Source organism: Pseudochaenichthys georgianus, chromosome 12 (genome assembly GCF_902827115.2).
Source record: "Pseudochaenichthys georgianus chromosome 12, fPseGeo1.2, whole genome shotgun sequence".
In the NCBI taxonomy this organism is placed as follows: Eukaryota; Metazoa; Chordata; class Actinopteri; order Perciformes; family Channichthyidae; genus Pseudochaenichthys; species Pseudochaenichthys georgianus.
In genome coordinates, this window is record NC_047514.1 from 26,854,910 (window position 1) to 26,881,084 (window position 26,175).

At 45.5% G+C, this 26,175-nt stretch overlaps 2 protein-coding genes and 1 long non-coding RNA gene across 4 annotated transcripts; 1 reads left to right on the plus strand and 2 right to left on the minus strand.

The window, feature by feature from the left end:
- The first annotated feature begins 299 nt into the window (after positions 1-299).
- kyat1 (kynurenine aminotransferase 1) lies at positions 300-7,374 on the plus strand. Of its 2 annotated transcripts, XM_034095958.1 has the most exons (13): positions 300-376; positions 540-598; positions 2,891-3,038; positions 3,144-3,293; positions 3,952-4,038; positions 4,666-4,785; positions 4,883-5,003; positions 5,085-5,161; positions 5,388-5,477; positions 5,972-6,158; positions 6,265-6,341; positions 6,659-6,745; positions 6,832-7,374. In XM_034095958.1, the coding sequence occupies exons 2-13, from the start codon at positions 546-548 to the stop codon at positions 6,889-6,891; spliced, it is 1,257 nt and encodes a 418-aa protein (XP_033951849.1). In that variant the 5' UTR covers positions 300-376; positions 540-545; the 3' UTR covers positions 6,892-7,374. The 2 variants fall into 2 exon arrangements, with proteins under 2 accessions (XP_033951849.1, XP_071061164.1); XM_071205063.1 differs by lacking the exons at positions 300-376; positions 2,891-3,038; positions 3,144-3,293 and having other exon boundaries at positions 534-598.
- A 3,550-nt stretch (positions 7,375-10,924) lies between these two features.
- On the minus strand, positions 10,925-12,289 carry LOC139434902 (uncharacterized). Its single transcript, XR_011644193.1, has 3 exons — positions 12,033-12,289; positions 11,613-11,775; positions 10,925-11,247 (listed from the first exon to the last, which is right to left on the minus strand). It is a non-coding gene; the product is annotated as an uncharacterized lncRNA (long non-coding RNA).
- An 8,205-nt stretch (positions 12,290-20,494) lies between these two features.
- LOC139434901 (uncharacterized) lies at positions 20,495-22,667 on the minus strand. The gene is made up of 3 exons (XM_071205062.1): positions 22,083-22,667; positions 21,361-22,001; positions 20,495-21,274 (listed from the first exon to the last, which is right to left on the minus strand). Exons 1-3 carry the CDS (start codon positions 22,654-22,656, stop codon positions 20,576-20,578), a joined length of 1,914 nt encoding a protein of 637 aa, XP_071061163.1. The 5' UTR covers positions 22,657-22,667; the 3' UTR covers positions 20,495-20,575.
- Positions 22,668-26,175: the final 3,508 nt, after the last annotated feature.

Consider the following 26,175-nt stretch of genomic DNA (forward strand, 5'->3'; position numbering starts at 1 on the left):
AAGTTAACGACAAATACAAAATAATGAAAATGCATACTTTTATAAGTAATTAAGAACAGTCTAATAAATACATGGGTTAAATCAATTTACATAATTATTATTACATTCAGAGTCAATTAATGCACCTTTTTGCACAAACAATATATATATATATTATGTTTATTTATACTTTCTACCTGCTTATTTTATTCTCTTTTTTTCATTTTATAGATTATAAATATTTGTATGTTAAATTGTGGCGTCTGCCATTACTGCGCACACTGGAGTTACATCCGGGTTACTGCTCATTGACGTCTCGCCCCGCCCATCCAGGACGTATAAATGAAAACATAAGGAGGGGGGGAGGTCATTATTTAACTTCTTCTCCCGCTTACTAGTAAGTTATTTCACTTAAAAGTAAATGTCCACGGGGAGAATGTGCTCATTTGGAAACCCGTGTTAATGCATTGGATTATTTTCTAGTTGTCTGTTCCAGTTCAGTTAAAGACATGTTCAGTTGCAGGTGCACAAAGTGAATGATAAATGTCCGTTTATTACAGATCATCATGTCACGAAGGATTCATGCACGAAGAACAGAAGGCGTCGATAAAAACGTTTGGTAAGTTATAATAATGGGTTTTCATTTGAATAATGAATACAAATCTCTGCTCAGAAAGACTAAACCAAACCGTGGTCACGTGGTTTGACTATAATAACTTAAATATATATACTGTTATTGGTGGAGCATGGGGGTGTTAATAGTGACAGCCTGGTTCAACTCCTTTATCAATCAATGTTTATTTATATAGCCCAATATCACAAATGTTACATTTGTCTCAGTGGTCTTCACAGTGTGTACAGAATATCAGTATCTGTCCTAAGAGCCTCACATCGTACAAGGAAAAACTTCCGGAGAAAACCCACAGTTTAAAGGGAACATGGGAGAAACCTCAGGGAGAGCAGCAGAGGAGGGATCCCTCTCCCAGGACGGACAGACGTGCAATAGATGCCGTGTGTAAATTGAAAAGATAATACATTTGCAACATAGGTAGACCAAATGTTTGGAAATGCATGTGTCTGTAATAGGAAGATGAATCCACGAGGATATCCATCCAGGACCGATGATCCAGGACCACAGCCACGACTCAAGATCCAGCGCTCGCGATCCAGGACCGCAGGATCACCCATGACTCCGGATCCCAGCGTATATAGACACCAAAAAGAAAGACATTTGGGGAAGCTGGGTTAATCGGAACATGAGAGTACACGGGTATAGACAGAGAGAAGGAAGAAGTAAGATGTCCCCCGACAAACTAAGCCTATATCAGCAAAACTAGGGGCTGAATCTAATCAGCCCTAACTATAAGCTTTATCAAAAAGGAAGGTCTTAAGCGCACTCTTAAAAACGGATAGGGTGTCGCCGCCCGAACACAAACTGGAAGCTGATTCCACAAATGTGGAGCTTGATAAGAAAAGGCTTTAGAAATGATTAACACATTTATGGTTCCATGCATTCAAACATGGGACACACACCTGTGGTGTAATATCAAGTTAAGAAGTAACAGCTGATAACTGGGGTGTCTTCCAAAGTGCAATACAAAATAATCATTCAAAAAGAGAGAATTCATTAATACAGCTTATTATTTGACATATCAGAAATCAGATAATAAATATATTTTTTTAACCTAAAGTGAAACCAAAACGATTTGAAAAATCCGCATTGTTTGTACTTTTAGGAACTGAGTCAATATTTTAACCCAGATACAAATGTATTTTTACAACAAAAAAACATTATCAAGCATTGTTATTTTTTTTTACTTACTTTTTGGTACATTTAGTGTTTAAAGATCCCATGACATGGTCATTTCTACTGATCATAATTCCATTGTTGAGGTCTACTAGAATAGATTTAAATTGTGCAATGTTCCAAAATCACATTGGTTTCTCATACAGCATCTCTGTATAGTGTGTATTCACCAGGTATTCACTCTCTGTCCTAAACGGCTTGTTGGAGCTCCTGCTCCCCCCCCCCCCTAGTGTGCTCTGATTGGTTGGGACGTTGCGAGGCTCGCTCCTGCGAAGCCTCGCAACTCATCCTGAGCACACAAACACTCACAGCCGAAGTAAAAACAATAAGTGTGGCTTGATATTGAGAAAGAAAAGGTTTATAACGCTGTGAGAACGGGTCTGCTGCGGAGAGCATTCCTCCGCCATCCCAACTCGTCTATTACCAGCGTTCAGGGAGCTCTATGCAAGTCAATGGGACTCCCTGTTAGTTAGCCAAGGGGTCCTGGTGTGTGAGGTGCTCCACGGATTGGTCCATTTGGGCCAATCCGGTCATTTGTTGTTGATCTGGGTGTGCACACGTCACTGAACCCAGGAAGCAAACAATGGAAAAAGAGAAATGTCCAGCGAGGCGTTCTGGGGCAGCAGACAGGTCTTCTCTGTGTTAGAGGTGTACTCGCTGCAGGGTGCACTTTGAGGGTGTGTGACTCTGCAGAGCGTTCACATGCAGAACAACCTTCATAACACCAGGGGACGGGTGATAACCAGAAAGGCATGACATGGGACCTTTAATATTGAAATGTAATGAAATAAGTATCCTTTGTTTATTTATATTGTATATTTGATAGAAAGACTTCATCGCTATAATTCTGTACATACAATGTTCTGTTTATGTTCATTTTCTACTGTTGATGTGTATTTATTTACTGTTTGTTTATTTTCTAATTTATTCTATTTTGTATTCATGTGTAATGCTTTGTTAACTTGCTTCTATGACCAACACAATCTTGGATAAATAATCTAAAATGGTTGCAGGTAGCTCATCAGGCAGAGAACATGATATAACTAAGACATGATTGGTGGTCATATACCTGAGGTAACTGTGTGTTACCCTTCGCACCAACAGGGTTGAATTCACTCAGCTGGCTGCAGATTACAAAGCAGTGAACCTCGGTCAGGGCTTTCCTGACTTCTCCCCTCCCAAATTCGTCCAGGAGGCTTTTTGTGATGCTGTGAACGGAGGGCCGCAGATGCACCAGTACACCCGAGCGTTTGTACGATCAAACACACACCAAGAACACTTTACCTTTCTGTCAAAACCAGAAAATGGTTCTTGAGTTTACTTCACTGATATTAAAGTCATGTTTCATTCTCCTCAGGGACATCCTCGTCTTGTGCAAAGTCTGGCTACATTCTTCAGTAGGGTTACGGGACATGAGATCGATCCTCTGGAAGACGTGCTGGTCACAGTGGGAGCTTATCAGGCTCTCTTCTGTGCGTTCCAAGCTCTCATCGATAAAGGGGATGAGGTAGGAAAGCTACAACAGTGGAACAAAGTTTGCACATTTACGCTTTACTTATTAAAGAGTCTTTGCTGTATTTCTCCTTTTAATTGGCAGAAAAGGGACAAATAATTCTACATATTTGGCAACACTTTATTCGAACTCTAGCATTTAGAGGCTGCACAAAACATTGAATGAACACCCCATAATGTACCTTTTAGCAGATATCTGATGTACAGCTCTGAAGTATTGTCATACTGATATTCTGATATTCTGTACACACTGTGAAGACCACTGAGACAAATGTAACATTTGTGATATTGGGCTATATAAATAAACATTGATTGATTGAAGTTTCTCTGGTTTTACTATTTATAGGAACCGGTATGTGTTTGAGTAAAATGAACCATTTTTTATTATATTCTATAAACTACCAACAACATTTCACTGTGTTGGAATTCAACAGACACTGGAATGGAATGGCTGCCATACATGTGCAGATTGCACACTATCAAAATGATGGGGATGAATTTCAGCCCAAGTCAAGTCGTAATGTTGTCCCAGGCAGCAGCCGTAATTAGCACAGGTTAAAAGATACTTACAGTTAAAGAAAAACTAATGTGTTTTCTTTCTCACAGTAGATTATGTGTGTTTCACTGTTGATACAAAACTGATTGTGTTTCAGGTTATTATTGTTGAGCCGTTCTTCGACTGCTACCAGCCGATGGTGAAGATGGTCGGGGGAAAGGAAGTGTATGTTCCTCTGAGGCCGGTGAGTGCTTTATTCCTTTTCTCAAAATAGTCACAGGCAACCTCGCCCACGTTTGGAGTCCTTTTATGTGCACCATCTCTTAAGGTTTTGCTTAAGACTTTACTTTAGAGACTTGCCTTTATTTCTTAAAAATGTGACGTTAAACACTGGGTTACCTGGGGACGCCCCAATGGTGTTCATTCTGGCATGTGAACATTACACGGAGACATTAAGATGGTGCATTAAAAACACATGCAATCTGTGGAAATATTGATTAAGCTATATTACACTAGCTTAATCATCAACCTTGTTTAAATGTTGTTCATGATGCTGCTTTGAGTGAAAGGATTACATTGATTATTTGACACTGTAAGGAAACACCCTGGGAGGAGTTCAAATCACGCACTAAAGAATGTAAAATCCTCTTGGCCAATGGCTTTTTAAAAAACTTTTTTTATAATAATTTTTGCAAAGAGACGCATTAGAGCAGGACATAAGTATGGAACCTATATTTGATATCAACAAAAAGCGTACTTAAAACCAACAATTGTACATACCATCCTGTCTCTGAGCCTTACCCACATTGGGTTTGTGCCTTTGTGTATTTGCAAAATAAAATGTAATACATTTTATTTTGTTAATTTTCAGAAAGTGGAAGGAAGCCTGTCCAGTGCGGACTGGACTCTCTCTGCTGAGGAGCTGGCCAGTAAATTCACTCCACGCACAAAAGCCATTGTCATCAACACTCCCAACAACCCACTGGGCAAGGCAAGACATTGACATGTGTACTGTCTGAATCAAAGAATTAAAGCCAGCTGAATAAAAAAAATAAAATTTGATCTTTTGCATAATAAACACATTACAGGTTTACAAGACTGAAGAGCTCCAAATGATCGCTGATCTGTGCATCAAACATGACGTTCTGTGCATCAGTGACGAGGTGTATGAGTGGCTGACTTATGATGGAAACAAGCACGTAAAGATAGGTGAGATACAGTCAGAAGCTAACAAAATGCACACAAAGCATAACGCTGCATTATTATTTGTATTAACTATGTTATTGACAGCCAGCCTCCCCGGCATGTGGGAACGAACCATCACCATCGGCAGTGGAGGAAAAACCTTCAGTGCTACTGGCTGGAAGGTAACCCCTTTAAAATATTGAATTATTTAATAATCTATAAAGGAAGCTATGTTTTGTTTTTTTGTCAGCCGCATTAAGAAAAAAAACGCTGTTCCGATTTTTATGAAATAAAGTGTAAGGGCCCAGGAATACCTCATTGACATTTCTCAGTGGGTTCACAAATGGAAACGAAAACACACGTTCTTCTTTTAGTCACAGTGTTATCATAACTTGTTTTTCCTCTCAGGTTGGCTGGGTCATCAGCTCGGGGCATATCATCAAACACATGAAAACCATCTTCCAGAACTGTGTGTACCACTGTCCTACAGCCGCTCAGGTACATAATTACATAATGCCTGGAGCATTTTAGAAACGTTTGTAAAAATACAACTTGGATTCAGAAGAGGCCCCACATACGGTTAGAAATGTGGGTTCTGTACTTACGGATTGTTCAGCATTGGTGGGCAATTAAGGAGATAGTTCAGGATAGGGATGGACGAGTATCTTATTATTGATTGAGATAAAAACACTCACAATCAGGTGATGGTGGACAATTTACATTATCGGGATAGTCGCTGGATGAGGGCCTTGAAACATCTGTGTAGTTTGGGAAAAATAGATACGATTAAAAAAAAAAACAAGCATTTCAAGAAGAAATACAATTTAAATGAATGAATGTATCCTATTTATTGTGATTTATGATTATCTTATTAAAGTTTGTTTGTTTGATTGATTTAAAGAGATGTTTACTAAAAAAGCTGTGTCCTATATGCACCAGGGAAACTCATCTTTTATCCCGTTCTGCTCGTTTCTTCTCCTCTTCTTCTCCAGGAGGCAGTAGCTCGTGGATTTGAGAGGGAGTACGAGCTGTTTGGCTCTCCGGAGAGCTACTTCCAGCAGCTGCCTGCCATGCTGCACCACCGCAGGGGGAAGCTGGCCTCCTGCCTGCAGAGCGTGGGTCTGCAGCCCATCATGCCAGAGGGGGGGTACTTCATGATCGCAGACATCTCCTCCGTCAGTGAGTGGAGGACAGACATCCAGCACTGCTTCAACTGAAGTAACATTTAACGTCTCTTCTTTCATTAGGGCTGCCTCACTTAAGTTGACCTCTTTCTTTTTCACAGAGGTGGACTTTAATGATGACAGCACGACGGATGAATCCTATGACTACAGATTTGTAAAGTGGCTAACTAAAGAGAAGGTAAATTATAAGCATTTTATTCATACTTTATTATTTATCTCGGATTAATGCATTCCCTCTTAAAGCTGTTATTGTTTGTTTTAAAAGCATGTTTGTCTGACATTACTCTAGTTGTCTGATGATGTTCATAGAATATCTTGCTAATTTATGTTGATTTTATTTCAACTGATTTTTGGAAGCTCTAACACAAGTTTTGGATTTTGTTTTGAAAGAATAAGGATTGGATTAGTGTTTTTGTATAGTATTTGTATGATGCATTTAGGATATTGTGCTGAATATGTGGTGCTTTGACTGTATGATTTTAATTTGTCCTGCAGGGTTTAGCAACAATCCCTGTCTCCGCTTTCTACAGCCCAGAGCACGGAAAGGAGTTTGACAAATACGTCAGATTCTGTTTCGTCAAGGTAAATGTAACCTAAATACCTGAAATGAATGTAATTCTTCTCCTGTCTCGCTCTTTGACTAACACGTCCTCATTTCGGTCTAACAGGAGGAAGCCACCCTGGATGCAGCAGAGCAAATCTTGAGAAAGTGGAGTCAGGGAAAGTAAAATGCCTAAAATAAGAAGCATTACCCGTCCATTACAGATTTCCCTGCTTAAACCCGGGTTGGGTTTCTTCACATCAAAATCAAAATGTTCAGTGTTTGTTGTTCAGTGTCAACATATGTCCAGTTGTATTGTGTCCTTATACTGCAAGACACCCAGGTTTTAGAAGGGGAAACAATTATTCTGAATGTTCTTGCTGGGTTAATTTAAGCAGAAATCATTTTATTAAATGTTGCTCAAAGTTTGACTCAAGTATCTCAGAGTTCATCAGAAGTCATCCACAGATGATTAACGCACAATTGAAGATAATCATGTCATGAAGAGTGTGTGGACAAAATGTGTGGTGAAGATAAGTGACACAGGTGGACTTTTGACTCCTGAGCTGCTCTTTAGTTTATAGATAACTATCACATGTAATCAGCTTGTCCGTTAACTGCTCCCTGTGGTGGCAACCTTTCTGTATTTTATTAAAGATGAAAGAAAACAGTCCTTGTTCACAATGTGGAAGAAAATATAAAACATTGTTGTCCGACTTTTCCAGTAAGTTAGCATTTGACCACTTCCGGTTCCTTCGACAAAAACCAATGCAATTTTTCCACGGGATTTTGGAAAATAGCTCGAAATAAGGTCTGTGATTGACACAAATTGAAGAGACAGATCACGTTTTGTTCAGCCGGATAATATCCACATGTCTACCCTACTTTTATAATTTTCGAATCCTAAATCTTATAGATAGATTTATGATTATGAAATTGCATTGGTTTTTGTCGAAGGAACCGGAAAGAGTTTACTTCCGGGTTTTAGGACTAGTCACTGTGGCACTCTATACATGTTTCAACGGAAGAACATGTTAATTAGATGTAGTTAATTTCTTTACACAAGTCTTGTCTTTTTTTTATTGAAAAATAGTTCCTAATCTCAATGAGACTACCTTGAGAATCAATAATAATAATAATGACGTTCAAGTATTTACATTTAAATTGAAAACGATTACATATTGTTGGGTCTCAATTGTGGTATACCAAATTAAACTAGAGTAGAGAATGCAATTCCTGAATACATTGCTAGTGGGAATGCTTTATGCTGAAAATCTGACGCTAAACTGCTATGCTGAAATGTAATGTGTAAGAAGAAAGTGAAGAATTTAGATTGAAATGATACATGAACACTGGGGGCTTGAGTGTGATGAGAGAAGAAAATAAAGTAAAAAGGCTTGGAAAAGCAGCAGAATATTTGAACTGCAAACTTTTGAACTAACTTGATGGCGAATGATCTGTTGCCATGCCAACGGCATTTGATGACATCCCATAATACGCAGATGCATTGATGGCTGCATTGTTACTAAATCTGTGAAGTTTTGGGCCGTTTGGAGCATTTTCAATTAAGTTATGAGAAAACCGTGTTTCAGGGTGAGCATTAACGGCATTTGAAGAAATCTCAAAACTGTCCCGTAGATGTCTTCACGGCTGGACTGTTAGCACACATGAAATTTGAGAACTTTTTGAAAATTTTCATAGGAGTTATAGCGACATCGTCTTTTATGGCGATGGTTTCCATGGAAACAGCATATGAGGACACGGACACCCCATAATTGACGTAGAGCTGTTGAGGGCTGGACCGTTAACCATTATCTGAAGTCTGGTGCTGTTTTGACCCTTTTCATAGGCGTTATGACAACATCGTGTTTTATGGCGAGGGAAACGGCATATGGTGAGATGTCACATTTGACATAGAGCTGTTGAGGCATGGAGAGGTGATATACAGGTGAAGATTGTGGGACGACCGGACCGTGTCCATTGGAGCTACAGCGACATCGTGTTTTATGGCGAGGGATGCGTTTCCATGGCAACAGCCTATGGTGAGATCTCAGATTTGGCGTAAAGCTGTTAAGGCATGGACCGGTGATATACAAGCAAAGTTTGGGTGGCAATTGGACCGTGTCCATTGGAGTTACAGCGACATTGTGTTTTATGGCGAGGGATCCATGGAAACGGCACATGATGACACCCCATAATTGATGTAGAGCTGTTGAGGGCAGGACCATTAACCATTATCTGAAGTCTGCTGCTCTGAGCATGACAGTTGGAGTTATGACATCATCGTGTTCCACCATAATAATAATTAAAACTGCGGTCACAGACGTGCACGCAGTTGTGGGCGGGCCTTCGCGTCCGAGCGCCTGTCGGGGAGGGTCGCCGGTCGTCCCGGCGTCCTGCAGGCGTGCTGGAGTCGTGGTAAATGAGCTGCGTGTGATCTGACCAGGAGGTATTAGGCTTGTGTGTTAGTGGTTCTGGCTGTGGAAGCAGGGTGTTGGTTTGTGGTGGATGTTAGTTGTTGAATGGAGGTATAGTTAAGAGTTGTTTGAGTTTTTACGGGATGTATTTGGCGTGTTAAAGAAATGTGTACAGTCCAACAATAGTTCAAGCCACTACAGGGATTTGAACCCTGTCTCATATGAGAGTCCATACCAGTGGTGTTTGCTTGTTGTGGCTGTGTGTATTGATCAAAAAGCAAACCTGCAATACAGTTGTTAATGTGATGTTGTCAATGGCACAACAATGATGCGTGAAGCTGTGTGTTGGGTAATAGTGATGTATGACTAAATATGTAGTTGTAACATATGTATTGCACTGTATTGCAGGATCAAATTGATCTGACGTAATTGGGAACAGCATGCTATGTAATGTTAAATGTCCTGTTAGCAGGGCAGTGGGGTTTGCTATAAGCATGAAAGACCTCTCCATTCCCTGTGTAGTAAGACATGTAGGTGATTAGGTGTGGTGTGGGAGCTCACTATTATGTAACAAGTCTTTCTATAGGCTTATTGAAATGTGGGGTGACGTACATAGTCACAAGTCCTGAGAAATGGATTTCTCTGCTGTTATGGCGCATTTCCACTGCAGCGGGGTAGCCCGGTTTAAGCGTCCCTAAGCGTCCTCGCTCAGGCCTCGGGCTGCCTCGCTGGCCGGCCGAGGCCGTGGCGCATTTCCATTACAGTTTAGGACCTGGGGTAGCAACGCAGTGTAGGCGGGACGATCGGCTTTTTGGACGGAGCGACGCTGGGTAAAACTGCAGTGGCGTCATTTTCAATGCTACACAACTCACAAAACACACACAACAATGGAGGATGTGGAAGCGATCGTTTTCTTGTTTATTGTGAAATCCATGGTGCTGACATGCTGTGCTCTGCATAACGTCTGCGAGAGTCATGGAGAGGACTATGATGATGGGTGGAATGCACCAGCAGCAGAGCCTGGGGTAGCAGTGTCTCAAGGTGTCTTTGATGCGCTACCTGAATACCTACATATGCATTGTATTGCATTGTATTGAACATAAATACATCTTTTTTTTTCATATACATGTGTTTGTCAAATTTTTTAATCAAATGTTATCTGAATTGAATATTTAGTAAATATTTGAATTTCAAGCACCAGTAAGTACTGCCCCATAATAAGAACATTTGAGGAAATATCAGATCATGAAAAGAAAATCTTTCTAATAAATTAAGCGAATATCAAATCTAACTATAAACATAAATACTAAAGTGTAAAACACAGCAAAACTATATTCATAAATGCAAGTGTAAAATAGTGTGGACAATTGTAAACATGGATGGAGACTAAAGTATCCACAACATAAAATAATATATTAAATATAACCTCAATCTTTCTTCTAGACATGTTAAAAGCTTGCTTGAATGGGTTATAGGTTTATTTTGTTCTCTCATCTTTGAAATATATAAGGAATGTGTTGTTTGAGTCTAGTAGAACGAGGGTATTACAATTGAGCAATTTCTACATGTATTATGTATTTATCATGTATTCTTAATACCATTACAAAATAAACATGTAATAATGTTTTAGAGGAGGACCTCAAGCTAGCAAACTCAATTTCTTGCTTTAAATCTCTTAAAAGTAAGGGGCTTTTTCCTAACTGATGGTGTTTGTTATTGCTTTATAAATTCATGTATGTTTATGATTTTTTTATGTTGGGTGCCATTCATTATCAACAAGAGATAAGATAAGTCAAAGAAGTACTTTATTGATGGCAGTATAAAAATACAAATGTTGTATCAAAAAGGCATGCCATTAAACAATACAAATAAAAAAATGTAAAACTGTATTGCAGCCAGCATAAATATACATGGAATTGTAAATATAAAATGAACATTTGAAAGAAAATAAATAAACAAGGAAGTACAAATGTTGCATTTAAATATTAACTAGATAAAAAATATATAATATGTACAATAACTATTAAGGTTTTTTGAAGTATCAGGGAGGAGACGGGCCACGTCGGCTGCCCAGTCATGGTGCCGTTCCTGCTGGGCCCGATCCTCTCCTCCTCGTTTCCTCTTGCCTGGGTGACAATAAGATAATAATTAGCAATAAGGAAAACACACAGGACAGGTACAGGTCATACAAGGATATAAGAACAACATGTATAAACAGAACAACAGTAAGGTGAACTAAAGAAAGTTCTGGCCCTAGATGTTTACAATGATTGTGAAAGTGAATTACATTATGTCCAGCCTGTTGATATAAATATATGTATATGATAGGATGTCACACACAACTGTACTAGCTGCTTACTAGCTAAGACTTTACTTGAAACAGAGCATTTCCACACAGTGGTATAGCTTATTTTAATTACTGACGATGGATGATCCAAGGTTTAAAAAAACAAAACACAATTCCAGTCGCTTTGCCATTTCTATTTCTTACCTAGAACCACACGCTGCGGTGTCGTGATGGCACTCGGTGTTGGTGGTTGAGTTGGTGTCGATTATTCGGCTGGGGTCCGTTCTGGATTCGATGACGATGTGGACGGAACCGCCATCAACCGTTGTTCGGGAATGTTCCTCCTCACGAGTCCCAATGTAATCATCTAGAACAGCAAAATGACTTGATAATTCCACAAACTACTGCAGCACAATACTAAATAGCAACAACAACTATAGAAAAGAAAAACTGAACGTAAACAATGGCACATATGGTGTTAGCAAACAATAGCTCTAGCTAAGGCTATCTGCCTAGGCTATCTGCCTTAGCTAGCTATGTAGCTCTTCGCGGCTCCATAAAAGCACGGGTTGTCGAACATTAATGTAAGGATAAAATAGACTTCTTTGTTAGAAGTGAGCGTACCTTGCAGGGACTCCAGTAAAGCCGTTGCCGTTTTCCCTACATCGCAGGAAAGTCCTCGAAAATCCGCGTTCGGACATCTGTGCAGAGACATCCTGGAACACTTTCACATTTCGCGTTGTTCCGTCGAGATCCCGCTGGATTTTATCATCCCCAATGAGATTAAGGAACGTCGTCACGTCCTCGATCGACCACGGTGTGCTTTTCTTCGACGTTGCCATTTTTGTAGCTCCTCCGTTTACAAAATGCTGCAAGCTTGCTTCTTGATATATGTGACGCGAGGGATGATCTCGCGCGCAATCTTGTGACGATTCTCTCTGACCAATCAGCAGTCGAGTGTTGACGTCACAGCCCTGGCCTGGTCTGATAGAACCACGATTTTATGGGGCCGGAAAAAGAGGGGAAAAGTACCCGCTAGCCGGTACTAGGCTATATGGAAATGCCACCAAAAACTGGCCTGGCCGCTTGAGGGCGGTTCAGGACGCTTAAACGGGGCTACCCGCTGCAGTGGAAATGCGCCATTATTAGAGAGCTATCATAGTGAATCAATATTGACTGTGAATGTATGCAAACATGTATGGCATATAGCTGTGTAACAGCAGTACAATCCATGTCTCACTTATTCTGACTATGTACTTAACCCCAAATTAAATTAGAAATATTGGCAGAAATACAGCTTTCCCACTCAATACAAGTGGAACCTGGCTCCAGACGGTGTCCTAGGTTTATATAGTGTCTGATGTGATGTGTGGGATGTGCTTATGTGTGTTTAGCATGCTAAGCTAACGTTAGCTCATGTTGACATGCTGGCCTAATGTAATGTATTAATCTCTGCTGTGTGTAATGTGAATCAGCAGAACATGAAGAGAAAGTCAACAGACATGTTTTTGCTTGTTTAAGAGGAAGATGCATAAAAGGACAGCCAGAGGAGCAGCAGCATAGGGCTAGGGAGGAGGAGGAGCAGGAGAAAGAAGAGGAGAAAGATGAGGGAGAGGGGGAGGAGGAGAAAGATGAGGAGGAGGAGGAGGAGGAGGAGGAGGAGGAGGAGGAGGAGGAGGAGGAGGAAGATGAGGAAGATGAGGAAGAGGAGAAGAAAGATGAGGAGGAGGAGGAGGAGGGAGAGGAGGAGGAGGAGAAGAAAGATGAGGGAGGAGGAGGAGGAGGAGAAGAAGAAGAAAAAGAGGAGAAAGATGAGGGAGAGGAGGAGAAAAATGAGGGAGAGGAGGAGGAGGAGAAAGATGAGGATAAGGAAGAGGAGGAAGAGGAAGATGAGGAGGAGGAAGAGAAATATGAGGAGGAAGATGAGGAGGAGGAAGAGAAATATGAGGAGAAAGATGGAGGAGGAGGAGGAGGAGGAGGAGGAGGAGGAGGAGGAGGAGGAGGAGGGGGAGGAAGATGATGAGGAAGATGAGGAGGAGAAGGAGGAGAAGAGAAGAAGAAACAGAAGGAGAAAGATGAGGGAGAGGAGGAGGAGAAAAATGAGGGAGAGGAGGAGGAGAAAGATGAGGGAGAGGAGGAGGAAGATGAGGAGGAGAAAGATGAGGGAGAGGAGGAGGAAGATGAGGAGGATGAAGAGAGAGGAGATGAGGGAGAGGAGGAGGAAGATGAGGAGGAGGAGGAAGATGAAGAGGAGAAAGATGAGGGAGAGGAGGAGGAGAAAGATGAGGGAGATGAGGAGGAAGATGAGGAGGAAGAGGAGGAGAAAGATGAGGAGGAGAAAAGATGAGGAGGAGGAGAAATATGAGGAGAAAGATGAGTATGAGGAAGATGAGGAGGAGAAAGGTGAGGGAGAGGAGAAAGATGAGGATAAGGAAGAGGAGGAGGAAGATGAGGAGGAGGAAGAGGGGGAGGAGAAATATGAGGAGAACGATGAGGAGGAGGAGAGGAGGAGGAGGAGGAGGAGAAAGATGAGGAATATGAGGAGAAAGATGAGGAAGATGATGGAGAGGAGGAGGAGGAGGAAGATGAGGGGAGAGGAGGAGGAGGAAGATGAGGAGGAGGAGGAAGATGAAGAGGAGAAAGAGGAGGGAGAGGAGGAGGAGGAGAAAGATGAGGAAGATGAGGAGGAGGAAGATGAGGGAGAGGAGGAGGAGAGAAGATGATGAGGAGGAGGAAGATGGAGGAGGAGGAGGAGAAGATGAAGAAGAGGAGGAGGAGGAGGAAGATGAGGAGGAGGAAGATGAGGAGGGAGAGGAGGAGGAGAAAGAAAGATGAGGAGGGGAAAGATGATAAGGAGGAGGAAGATGAGGAGGAGAAAGATGAGGGAGAGGAGGAGGAGAAAGATGAGGAGAAAGATGAGGGGAGAGGAGGAAGAGGAGGAGAAAGATGAGGGAGAGGAGGAGGAGAAAGATGAGGAGGAGGAGGAAAAGATGAGGAGGAGGAGGAGAAATATGAGGAGGAAGATGAGGAGGAGGAGGAAGATGAGGGAGAGGAGGAGGAGAGGAGGAGGAGGAGGAGGAGGAGGAGGAGGAGGAGGAGGAGGAGGAGGAGGAGAAAGATGAGGAGGAGGAAGAGGAGAAATATGAGGAGAAAGATGAGGATGGGGAAGATGAGGGGAGGGGGAGGAGGAGGAAGATGAGGGAGAGGAGGAGGAGGAGAAGAAAGATGAGGGAGAGGAGGAGGAGAAGAAACAGGAGGAGAAAGATGAGGGAGAGGAGGAGGAGAAAAATGAGGGAGAGGAGGAGGAAGATGAGGAGGAGGAAGATGAGGGAGAGGAGGAGGAGGAAGATGAGGGAGAGGAGGAAGAGGAGGAGGAGGAAGAGGAGGAGGAAGATGAGGGAGAGGAGGAGGAGAAAGATGAGGGAGATGAGGAGGAAGATGAGGAGTATGAGGAAGATGAGGAGGAGGAGAAAGATGAGAGAGAGGATGAGGAGGAAGATGAGGGAGAGGAGGAGGAGGAAGATGATGAGGAAGATGAGGAGGAGGAGAAACAGGAGGAGAAAGAGGAGGGAGAGGAGGAGGAGGAAGATGAGGGAGAGGAGGAGGAAGATAATGAGGAAGATGAGGAGGAGGAGGCAGAGGAAGATGAAGAGGAGAAAGATGAGGGAGATGAGGAAGATGAGGGAGAGGAGGAGGAGGAAGAGGAAGATGAGGAGGAAGATGAGGAGGAGGAGGAGAGGAGGAGGAAGATGAGGAGGATGAAGATGAGGGAGAGGAGGAGGAGGAAGATGAGGAGGAGGAGAAAGATGAGGAGGAGAAAGATGAGGAGGAGAAAGATGAGGAGGGAGAGGAGGAGGAGAAAGATGAGGAGGAGGAGGAGGAGGAGGAGGAGAAAGATGAGGGAGAGCAGTTTGTCTAAAGTGTACTTCTCCCTGCTCTGAAGAAAGATCCGGAACAATTTAACAAGGGAATCAATTGGGAGCTAGCTGGACTTTTTGTCACTTCATGCCCTGAAGAGGCATTTTGTCTAATATAAAACATTTGTGGGGGAGAATTTTGAGCTGTCCTGCATTCTGTTTTGAGATCAAAGCACTCTAGAGTTAACGAGCTGCTCCCATCCACTCTAATGTACAAATCTGAAAAAGGCCTCTCTACCAAGCTCCAAACTAAATTCAATATCTCAGAATGTTTAAAAGATATCAAAAGTAAAAGTCAAGTTTGAATAGCTGAAGGTCTTGTGGTCATTTGAAAGTTGGAATGAAGGGTCTGGCTGAAATTATGTGGAAGGAGATGCATTTGGCGCAAAGTGTAGGAAAACAGGATTTGAAGGCATCTCCCATTGACTTCAATGTTAAAAAAATAGTTTAAAAAGCTGAATATTTCAAAAAGTATGAAATATTTTTGAAAAAGTTGAAGGTTTCTTATCAATTGCTGAAAAGGTTGAATAGTTTAATATTTGAATGGTTTCTGTAGCTGAAAGTAAGCTGAAGTTATGGAGAGCCAAAGTATTGGCTGAAATAATAAGGGGAAGAATAAAGTTTTGAAGTACTATAGTGGAATGTTGTAAACAGCATTCGCACTAACTAGACAAACAGTCAATACAGGCGATGACGTGACGTTTGCGCGTCCCCGCGAACTGCGGCATAACACCGGCTCCCGTCGTTCACTTAAAAGAGCCGGCTCTTTGACCCGGCTCGTTCACGACCGACACATCACTAGTAAGAGGGGGGGGGGGGCGCCGTCCCCCCACGTCCACAATCACTACACCAAGCAAGCCATATCAATCAATCAATCAATCAATCAATCAATCAATCAATCAATCAATCAATCAATCAATGTTTATTTATATAGCCCAATATCACAAATGTTACATTTGTCTCAGTGGTCTTCACAGTGTGTACAGAATATCAGTATGACAATACGACACCCTCTGTCCTTAGACCCTCACATACCCTAGGGACCAGAGGGTACAATGGTTGGACATTTACTACCGGCCGCGGTATGCCTAGTGTACAGGGTCCATATAACCGACTTAATGCATAGCGGGAAGTCGGTTATATAGACATCAACAGAATAAGTGTTTAACGGTGATTTAAACTAGTTTATGCGGGGAAAAGAGTGCTCAAAATCGGATTCAACAGGCCATCCACACCGACTCCCATTAAAAGTGATTGAAATGTACAGGAATCTGTCCATTTCAATCACATTTGATGACCCGTCCAGGGTGACTTTCTTCCCCAGGAATTAGTGTCTGAAAGCTGGCTAACATTACTTTAAATACAGTGTGCACATGGCTTTATTACCCATGAAATAGTGTGTGAAAGCTGGGTGACTTTGATGTGAATTTAGGGAGGGAGAGCAGCAGCAGCAGCCGCCGCAGCAGCAGCAGCAGCAGCAGCAGGCTGTGACCCTGGCGGAAATACATTGATTGTTTTAGCCAGGAATAAGTGTTTAGAAGGCGGGTAAAGTGTTCCTGCAGCTCCTCCATGACGGTAATAATGATTAGAAATCATTTACAGGGCAGAAAGCTGTTTTTAAAAGTGAAAAAACGATTTGAAACCGTTTGAAATGACTGGCGGGTGCTGATGGAAAGCAGGCGGAAATAAATGGATTGTTTACCCAGGAAAAGGTGTTTAAAAGGCGGGTAAAGTGTCCCTGCAGCTCCTCCATGACGGTAATAATGATTAGAAATCATTTACAGGGCAGAAAGCTGTTTTTAAAAGTGAGAAAACGATTTGAAACCGTTTGAAATGACTGGCGGGTGCTGATGGAAAGCAGGCGGAAATAAATGGATTGTTTACCCAGGAAAAGGTGTTTAAAAGGCGGGTAAAGTGTCCCTGCAGCTCCTCCATGACGGTAATAATGATTAGAAATCATTTACAGGGCAGAAAGCTGTTTTTAAAAGTGAGAAAACGATTTGAAACCGTTTGAAATGACTGGCGGGTGCTGATGGAAAGCAGGCGGAAATACATGGATTGTTTACCCAGGAAAAGGTGTTTAAAAGGCGGGTAAAGTGTCCCTGCAGCTCCTCCATGACGGTAATAATGATTAGAAATCATTTACAGGGCAGAAAGCTGTTTTTAAAAGTGAGAAAACGATTTGAAACCGTTTGAAATGACTGGCGGGTGCTGATGGAAAGCAGGCGGAAATACATGGATTGTTTACCCAGGAAAAGGTGTTTAAAAGGCGGGTAAAGTGTTCCTGCAGCCCTTTAAATACAGTGTGCACATGGCTTTATTACCCATGAAATAGTGTGTGAAAGATGGGTAAATTTGCTGTGAATTTAAGGGAGATATGGCCCTTTCAAACAGGGAGATGTACAGGCCTTTATTACCCACGAATTAGTGTCTGAAAGCTGGCTAACATTACTTTAAATACATGGTGCACATGGCTCTGTTACCCATGAAATAGTGTGTGAAAGCTGGGTGAGTTTGATGTGAATTTAAGGAAGATATGGCCATTTCATCCACACCTCACGACTCCCATTCAAAGTGATTGAAATGTACAGCACTCTGTACATTTCAATCACATTTCCCGACCCGACCAGGGTGACTTTCTTCCCCACGAATTAGTGTCTGAAAGCTGGCTAACATTACTTTAAATGCATGGTGCACATGGCTCTGTTACCCATGAATTAGTGTGTGAAAGATGGGTGAGTTTGATGTGAATTTAAGGGAGATATGGCCATTTCATCCACACCTCACGACTCCCATTCAAAGTGATTGAAATGTACAGCACTCTGTACATTTCAATCACATTTCCCGACCCGACCAGGGTGACTTTCTTCCCCACGAATTAGTGTCTGAAAGCTGGCTAACATTACTTTAAATGCATGGTGCACATGGCTCTGTTACCCATGAATTAGTGTGTGAAAGATGGGTGAGTTTGATGTGAATTTAAGGGAGATATGGCCATTTCATCCACACCTCACGACTCCCATTAAAAGTGATTGAAATGTACAGGAATCTGTCCATTTCAATCACATTTGATGACCCGTCCAGGGTGACTTTCTTCCCCACGAATTAGTGTCTGAAAGCTGGCTAACATTACTTTAAATGCATGGTGTACATGGCTCTGTTACCCATGAATTAGTGTGTGAAAGATGGGTGAGTTTGATGTGAATTTAAGGGAGATATGGCCATTTCATCCACACCTCACCACTCCCATTCAAAGTGATTGAAATGTACAGCACTCTGTACATTTCAATCACATTTCACGACCTGTGTAGACTGGCTTTCTTACCCATTAGGTACACCGACAAAGCCACCTCTTCGGGGCCGCTCCAAGACCCCCAAAACAAGGACGCAGCAGCCCCAGCATCTCTCCCTGACATGAGCAAACAGGTTATTTCAAACTTCCATGACATACCCCGGGGAAAAGCACCTCTCTGTGGCCGCTCCAAGACCCCCAAAACACGGACTAAGGAGCTCCAGGATCCCTCCCTGCCTTGAGAAAACAGGCTAGTTCACACTTACATTACGTACACCGACAAAGCCACCTCTTCGGGGCCGCTCCAAGACCCCCAAAACACGGACGCAGCAGCCCCAGCATCTCTCCCTGACATGAGCAAACAGGTTATTTCAGACTTCCATGACATACCCCGGGGAAAAGCACCTCTCTGTGGCCGCTCCAAGACCCCCAAAACACGGACTAAGGAGCTCCAGGATCCCTCCCATGTACCTCCAGAACCTCGAGCACCTTGGGTCCCCGGGCCCCCGAACTTAAGCACTCCCCCACGGACTAAACCAAGATGATCACACCCTCAAGAATCTCGTGCCCCTGGGAATCTTAAAGGGGGGTCTACTTTGCGGTGCTTTACCGTCCGCCCATCAGCACCCATAGTCGGCCTTCCTCACAGCAGCAGCACCCAACCTCCATGGAGGATTTTGCTCGTGCCCCTGGCTACACTTAAAGGGGGTCTACTTTGCGGTGCTTTGCCGTCCGCCCATCGGCACCCATAGTCGGCCTTCCTCACAGCAGCAGCACCCAACCTCCATGGAGGATTTTGCTCGTGCCCCTGGCTACACTTAAAGGGGGTCTACTTTGCGGTGCTTTACCGTCCGCCCATCAGCACCCATAGTCGGCCTTCCTCACAGCAGCAGCACCCAACCTCCATGGAGGATTTTGCTCGTGCCCCTGGCTACACTTAAAGGGGGTCTACTTTGCGGTGCTTTGCCGTCCGCCCATCGGCACCCATAGTCGGCCTTCCTCACAGCAGCAGCACCCAACCTCCATGGAGGATTTTGCTCGTGCCCCTGGCTACACTTAAAGGGGGTCTACTTTGCGGTGCTTTACCGTCCGCCCATCAGCACCCATAGTCGGCCTTCCTCACAGCAGCAGCACCCAACCTCCATGGAGGATTTTGCTCGTGCCCCTGGCTACACTTAAAGGGGGTCTACTTTGCGGTGCTTTGCCGTCCGCCCATCGGCACCCATAGTCGGCCTTCCTCACAGCAGCAGCACCCAACCTCCATGGAGGATTTTGCTCGTGCCCCTGGCTACACTTAAAGGGGGTCTACTTTGCGGTGCTTTACCGTCCGCCCATCAGCACCCATAGTCGGCCTTCCTCACAGCAGCAGCACCCAACCTCCATGGAGGATTTTGCTCGTGCCCCTGGCTACACTTAAAGGGGGTCTACTTTGCGGTGCTTTGCCGTCCGCCCATCGGCACCCATAGTCGGCCTTCCTCACAGCAGCAGCACCCAACCTCCATGGAGGATTTTGCTCGTGCCCCTGGCTACACTTAAAGGGGGTCTACTTTGCGGTGCTTTGCCGTCCGCCCATCGGCACCCATAGTCGGCCTTCTTCACAGCAGCAGCACCCAACCTCCATGGAGGATTTTGCTCGTGCCCCTGGCTACACTTAAAGGGGGTCTACTTTGCGGTGCTTTGCCGTCCGCCCATCGGCACCCATAGTCGGCCTTCTTCACAGCACCACCTGCCCTGCTGGAGGTTCACACTTTAACTTTTTTTACCCTCTTCTACCTTACAAATCATCCCACACTTGAGCACTCCTCACTCGGACTAAACACCTACATGCTACCACCAGAACCAGAATATCGTGCCCCTGGGGATCTTAAAAGAAGAAAACCCATAGTGGGATTAAAAACAGAACACTTAGTAATTTTAACAAACTTTATTTACAGTAATATTGACAGTAATAAATAAATTCAAACAGGATATAACGTATTTACAAGGGGACTGATTACAACAACACACTGCATATTTACAAGTTGATCACTGGCAACAGTGGGTGAAGTTGGGGCAGAGTATGGCACCCTCTCTTCACCCATGTCTGAGGGGTTGTGTTCGGCCAGTGACTGGTCCCTCTTCGGGACATGTCTTGGTAGGGAGTCTTGGTAGGGAGCCGGGCTGTGCTCCTCTCCAGAGTTGTCACTGTCGATGTCAATACCCGCAAAAGTGTCTTCATTTCCCGCTGCTGCTGCTGCTGTCGATGCCGCCGCCGCTGCTTGAAGTGACTGTGTGAAGAGCAACCGAATGTCCGCAGCCTCCTTCAAAGAAGGATTATTCGCGTAAAATTTGTCCGCAGTTGCAGTGTTGTGACACATGAAATCACTCACTCTTTGGCGGTTGCCTTTGTCTTGAAACCTCTTCGCATTATCGGCGTGGACTGTGCGGAGGTCGGTGAAGTTAATGGGACTGCGGAGCCCCACATCAGCCCATGCCAACCTCAGGGAGTAGGCAAGCTTCCTGAACGGGTTCTTCCCCTCTGTGTACAGAAAGTAACGGCTCTGGGTGCAGGTCAGCGTACCCTTAATTTCCAGCCACCTCTTCATCCATCCAAATTCTTCTACGGTGAGGTACAGCTGCGCCTCCCCGAACGCGTTGGCCGTCTTGTGGTTACTTACCTGTTATGACAGAGATAGAGAGTGTCAATACAATGTCAATCATGCATATAACTGCCAGAATAAATACATTGATTAATAGCACTCACATGAACCAGGTAGCCGAAGGCAGTGCCAGTTGTATCCGCCTTTCGGACCTCGGCGTTGGTCATGTTGGAGTAGACCCCCGGACGGTGGCCATAAATGCAGCTCCAATGAAGAGTCATATACCCATAGAGCAGTGTCCGGGTCGCGGTAGTCGGATTGCTGGCCATCACATCCAGGAGCTGAGGGATGCGAGTGGTGGTCGAAGTCAAGCATGTCATTAGGTCGTTGTGGCTCGGCAGACCTTCCATCTTGTCACGCTTCACTTGCATCTGGTGGATAAGTACTTTTCTCTTCAGGGACTTCAGGATGGCAACTACTTCCCGTTTGATTAAAATCATGTCCGTTTGGCTGAGCCTGCTCCCCTTGCACGGTGTGTCGGCCATGTACTTGAGAAAGTGTGATATATTCTTGATGTAGAAGTCGGAGGTCGTGACCTGAAGGCTTGACTTCATCAGGCTCCGGGACCACCCGCGTATCCTCTTGAGATCCCTCAAAAAGAGCCAGTCAGACAGGCGATTGAAACCGTGTGCCATGAAACTGAGGAACGACTTCACTCTGCTTAGTTTGGAGACTGTGTTTTCCTGGAGCCTCACTGGTGGGTCGATACCTGCATAATGCTCCCGGTATCCTTGCAGATACTCCTCTGTGAAATATAAACAGTACTTTAATGACAACACATGATGTGTTACAGAAACTGCATGTGTCACATAGCCAAAACACTTACCCATGATCCGTGGGAATGTTATGTCCCGCATTATATTTCCCCGGCCCCTGCCCCGGAACCAGGGGGAATTTATGGGAGGGGAGGTTGACGAGGCCTCGGTATGGATGGATGCAGGCTCTGAGGAGCTGGGTGAATGGGTGTGAGAGCCAGTGGGGGACTTGCTGCAGGCGGGAATGGGAGACGTGCTGCAGGCGGGAATGGGAGACGTGCTGCAGGCAGGAATGGGAGACTTGCTGCAGGAGGGACCTTTCGACTTGGACAGCCTCGTTGGTGTCGACTCTGGTCGGGGTCGTTTCTTCAGAATGACCCGCTCTCGTTCCTCCCCATCGAACGCGGGCATGTCCCCGGCCCGCTGATCCATCCTCTGTCGCTTGTCCTTTATCCTCTGCTGCAACTTGCAGCGCAGGGATTTCACCTCAGCAGCATATATGTCCCGCTGAGCCCTCACTGCGTTAGCCTCCAGCCTCCATTCTTTGCAGTCCGGGTTGTCACATTCATTCACCGGGGACAAGGGTGGAGGTTGTGACAGTATATCGTCGTCTGCCACCGTGTCAACAGCCCAAGCGGTAATCATTTCTATTGTGGGGTTTGTCATTCGGAGTTCATAAAGCTCCTTCTTGGCCACTGTCATTTTCATTTGATTTTGAACCACATGTAGTTCCTCCCGGGCCAGCTCAACATGGTCTCTGGCCAAGTGGCGATCCAGCCTTGTGCCGTGGTACTCGCATCCCAGAATGGTACAGGGATGGAGCCTAATGTTGGTCCGTCCGTTGGCCAACAACAGCAGAATTTTTCTTTCATCCAAGTTACGCACACCATGGTTCCTCTGTAGGTGCTTGCTCAGGGCACGGTAGGAGCTATTGCAGATCGGACAACGGACCGCCATCCGACCTGTATTCTTGAGCATTTCGGTACCGGAAAATGTCACCAGAATCGTGGGTAAAAAAGAAGGAAGCGTGAAAAGACTCACGAAAGACGCACTCAGCTTATTTTCAAATCTGTGTTTGTTTTCATTTGCATCATGGTGCGGTGTCCCATTTAGGCACTCGTTAGGCGGGCAGAGATCCCTGTAATCTCCCCTCACGTTCCTCCAGAGTCTGATTCTCCCAAAGGATACCCGACAGTTTCGGGTACGACCCAGAGGGCGCACGGTGGACGGCCAGGGCGAGGCCGCCACACCGCGCTGGAGTCAGGGTCCCGGTGAGGCGCAGGACGGAGCACCCGGCAGTAGCCTCCAGCAGACCCCCGCGCGGTTCCCTCATCCCTCAGAAGAGGTGGAGAGGCGGAGGGGTGGGTCTTTTCATCTGCTGGCGGGTTGCCGGGATAACAGTATCCTCCGGGGAGGCATTGAACCCTTCTCAACTGCCCCCCGGAGGAGGCAGGGGAGTCAGGTACCCAGAGGGTGGACGGCCAGGGCGAGGCCGCCACACCGCGCTGGAGTCAGGGTCCCGGTGAGGCGCAGGACGGAGCACCCGGCAGTAGCCTCCAGCAGACCCCCGCGCGGTTCCCTCATCCCTCAGAAGAGGTGGAGAGGCGGAGGGGTGGGTCTTTTCATCTGCTGGCGGGTTGCCGGGATAACAGTATCCTCCGGGGAGGCATTGAACCCTTCTCAACTGCCCCCCGGAGGAGGCAGGGGAGTCAGGTACCCAGAGGGTGGACGGCCAGGGCGAGGCCGCCACACCGCGCTGGAGTCAGGGTACCGGTGAGGCGCAGGACGGAGCACCCGGCAGTAGCCTCCAGCAGACCCCCGCGCGGTTCCCTCGTCCCTCAGAAGAGGTGGAGAGGCGGAGGGGTGGGTCTTTTCATCTGCTGGCGGGTTGCCGGGATAACAGTATCCTCCGGGGAGGCATTGAACCCTTCTCAACTGCCCCCCGGAGGAGGCAGGGGAGTCAGGTACCCAGAGGGTGGACGGCCAGGGCGAGGCCGCCACACCGCGCTGGAGTCAGGGTACCGGTGAGGCGCAGGACGGAGCACCCGGCAGTAGCCTCCAGCAGACCCCCGCGCGGTTCCCTCGTCCCTCAGAAGAGGTGGAGAGGCGGAGGGGTGGGTCTTTTCATCTGCTGGCGGGTTGCCGGGATAACAGTATCCTCCGGGGAGGCATTGAACCCCTCTCAACTGCCCCCCGGAGGAGGCAGGGGAGTCAGGTACCCAGAGGGTGGACGGCCAGGGCGAGGCCGCCACAACCAGAGAACCAGAAAAAAGGGGTGAAATGGGAAAAAAGTACCCCAAAATAGTGTTCCATAAGGCGGGTAGAGTCCCCTGACAACTCCCCATACCTTTCTCCAGGGTGGGAACAAGTTTAAGTCAACTTTTGGAAGAACCAGAGAAAAGGGTGAAAATGGATAAATTGTATCCGAAAATAGTGTTCCAAAAGGCAGGTAGAGTCCCCTGACAACTCCCCATACCTTTATCCAGGGTGGGAAAAAGTTAAAGTCAACTTTTGGAAGAACCAGAGAAAAGGGTGAAAATGGATAAATTGTATCCGAAAATAGTGTTCCAAAAGGCAGGTAGAGTCCCCTGACAACTCCCCCTACCTTTCTCCAGAGTCGGAAAAAGTCTAAGTTAACTTTTTGGAAGAACCATAAAAAGGGGTGAAAATGGATAAAATGTATCCCAAAATAGTGCCTCTTGAGGCGGGTAGAGTCCCCTGACAACTCCCCTTGCATTCCTCCAGACACCAGTTTGAAAACTTAAAGTTTTGTGAGAACCATGATTGGGGGTCCTCCAGGCAACAATTTCATCCGATCCAAAGTGCTCATGAGGCGGATACATTCCTCCATGATTTCCCCATCATGTGAAAATAGCTCGTTTTTTTCTAAGTGCTCTCAAAAACCGGGTTTCCGATTTCGTGCAGATGGTAGCTTGGAAAAGATGAATGAAAATTTTGGACGGAGGAGGGGAGCTCTCGTTTCCCCTCTCCGTTGTAAATTGCAACGGGGGAGTGCAAAAGTCTCCGGGGCTTCGTTCCGAAGCGCCGAAGACTTGACCCCCTCCCCCGTTGGCACTTAGCCGTTTTTCAAGAATTTTCAAAAACTTCATTTTTGATTATTTTAACATATAATTGACCGTTTTCTTTACTTTTTTTTGCTTTCCACGGGTGGAGGCACATGGCAGGCCGCATATGAGCTTCCAAATTCGGCCTGGAACGTCCGGGAATTATGGGTTAAGCTCCATATACTGACGACTCCCATTAAAAGTGATTGAAATGTACAGGAATCTGTCCATTTCAATCACATTTGACGACGCATGCAGGGTGACCCTGGCTACACTTAAAGGGGGTATACTTTGCGGTGCTTTACCGTCCGCCCATCAGCACCCATAGTCGGCCTTATTCACAGCAGCAACACCCAACCTCCATGGAGGATTTTGCTCGTGCCCCTGGCTACACTTAAAGGGGGTATACTTTGCGGTGCTTTACCGTCCGCCCATCAGCACCCATAGTCGGCCTTCTTCACAGCAGCAGCACCCAACCTCCATGGAGGATGTTTCTCGTGCCCCTGGCTACACTTAAAGGGGGTATACTTTGCGGTGCTTTACCGTCCGCCCATCAGCACCCATAGTCGGCCTTCTTCACAGCAGCAGCACCCAACCTCCATGGAGGATGTTTCTCGTGCCCCTGGCTACACTTAAAGGGGGTATACTTTGCGGTGCTTTACCGTCCGCCCATCAGCACCCATAGTCGGCCTTATTCACAGCAGCAACACCCAACCTCCATGGAGGATGTTTCTCGTGCCCCTGGCTACACTTAAAGGGGGTATACTTTGCGGTGCTTTACCGTCCGCCCATCAGCACCCATAGTCGGCCTTATTCACAGCAGCAACACCCAACCTCCAGTGGAGGATGTTTCTCGTGCCCCTGGCTACACTTAAAGGGGGTATACTTTGCGGTGCTTTACCGTCCGCCCATCAGCACCCATAGTCGGCCTTATTCACAGCAGCAACACCCAACCTCCAGTGGAGGATGTTATCATGCCCCTGGCAACACTGGTAAACACTGGTAACATATGTCTAGCCGCTGACAGGAACTTGACATCGGAACTTGACATCGCATTTCCATTGAGCGGACTCCCGTACATGGGAAGGGCAAGTCCCAC

Coding starts and splice junctions, on each gene's coding strand:
- kyat1 (XM_034095958.1), top strand. CDS start 546: ATGTCACGAAGGATTCATGCACGAAGAACAGAAGGCGTCGATAAAAAC. Junction 4,039..4,665: donor TGTATGTTCCTCTGAGGCCG/GTGAGTGCTTTA, acceptor GTTAATTTTCAG/AAAGTGGAAGGAAGCCTGTC. Junction 6,746..6,831: donor TCAGATTCTGTTTCGTCAAG/GTAAATGTAACC, acceptor TCGGTCTAACAG/GAGGAAGCCACCCTGGATGC.
- LOC139434901 (XM_071205062.1), bottom strand. CDS start 22,656: ATGATTACCGCTTGGGCTGTTGACACGGTGGCAGACGACGATATACTG. Junction 22,002..22,082: donor AACATTCCCACGGATCATGG/GTAAGTGTTTTG, acceptor TATATTTCACAG/AGGAGTATCTGCAAGGATAC. Junction 21,275..21,360: donor CCTTCGGCTACCTGGTTCAT/GTGAGTGCTATT, acceptor CTGTCATAACAG/GTAAGTAACCACAAGACGGC.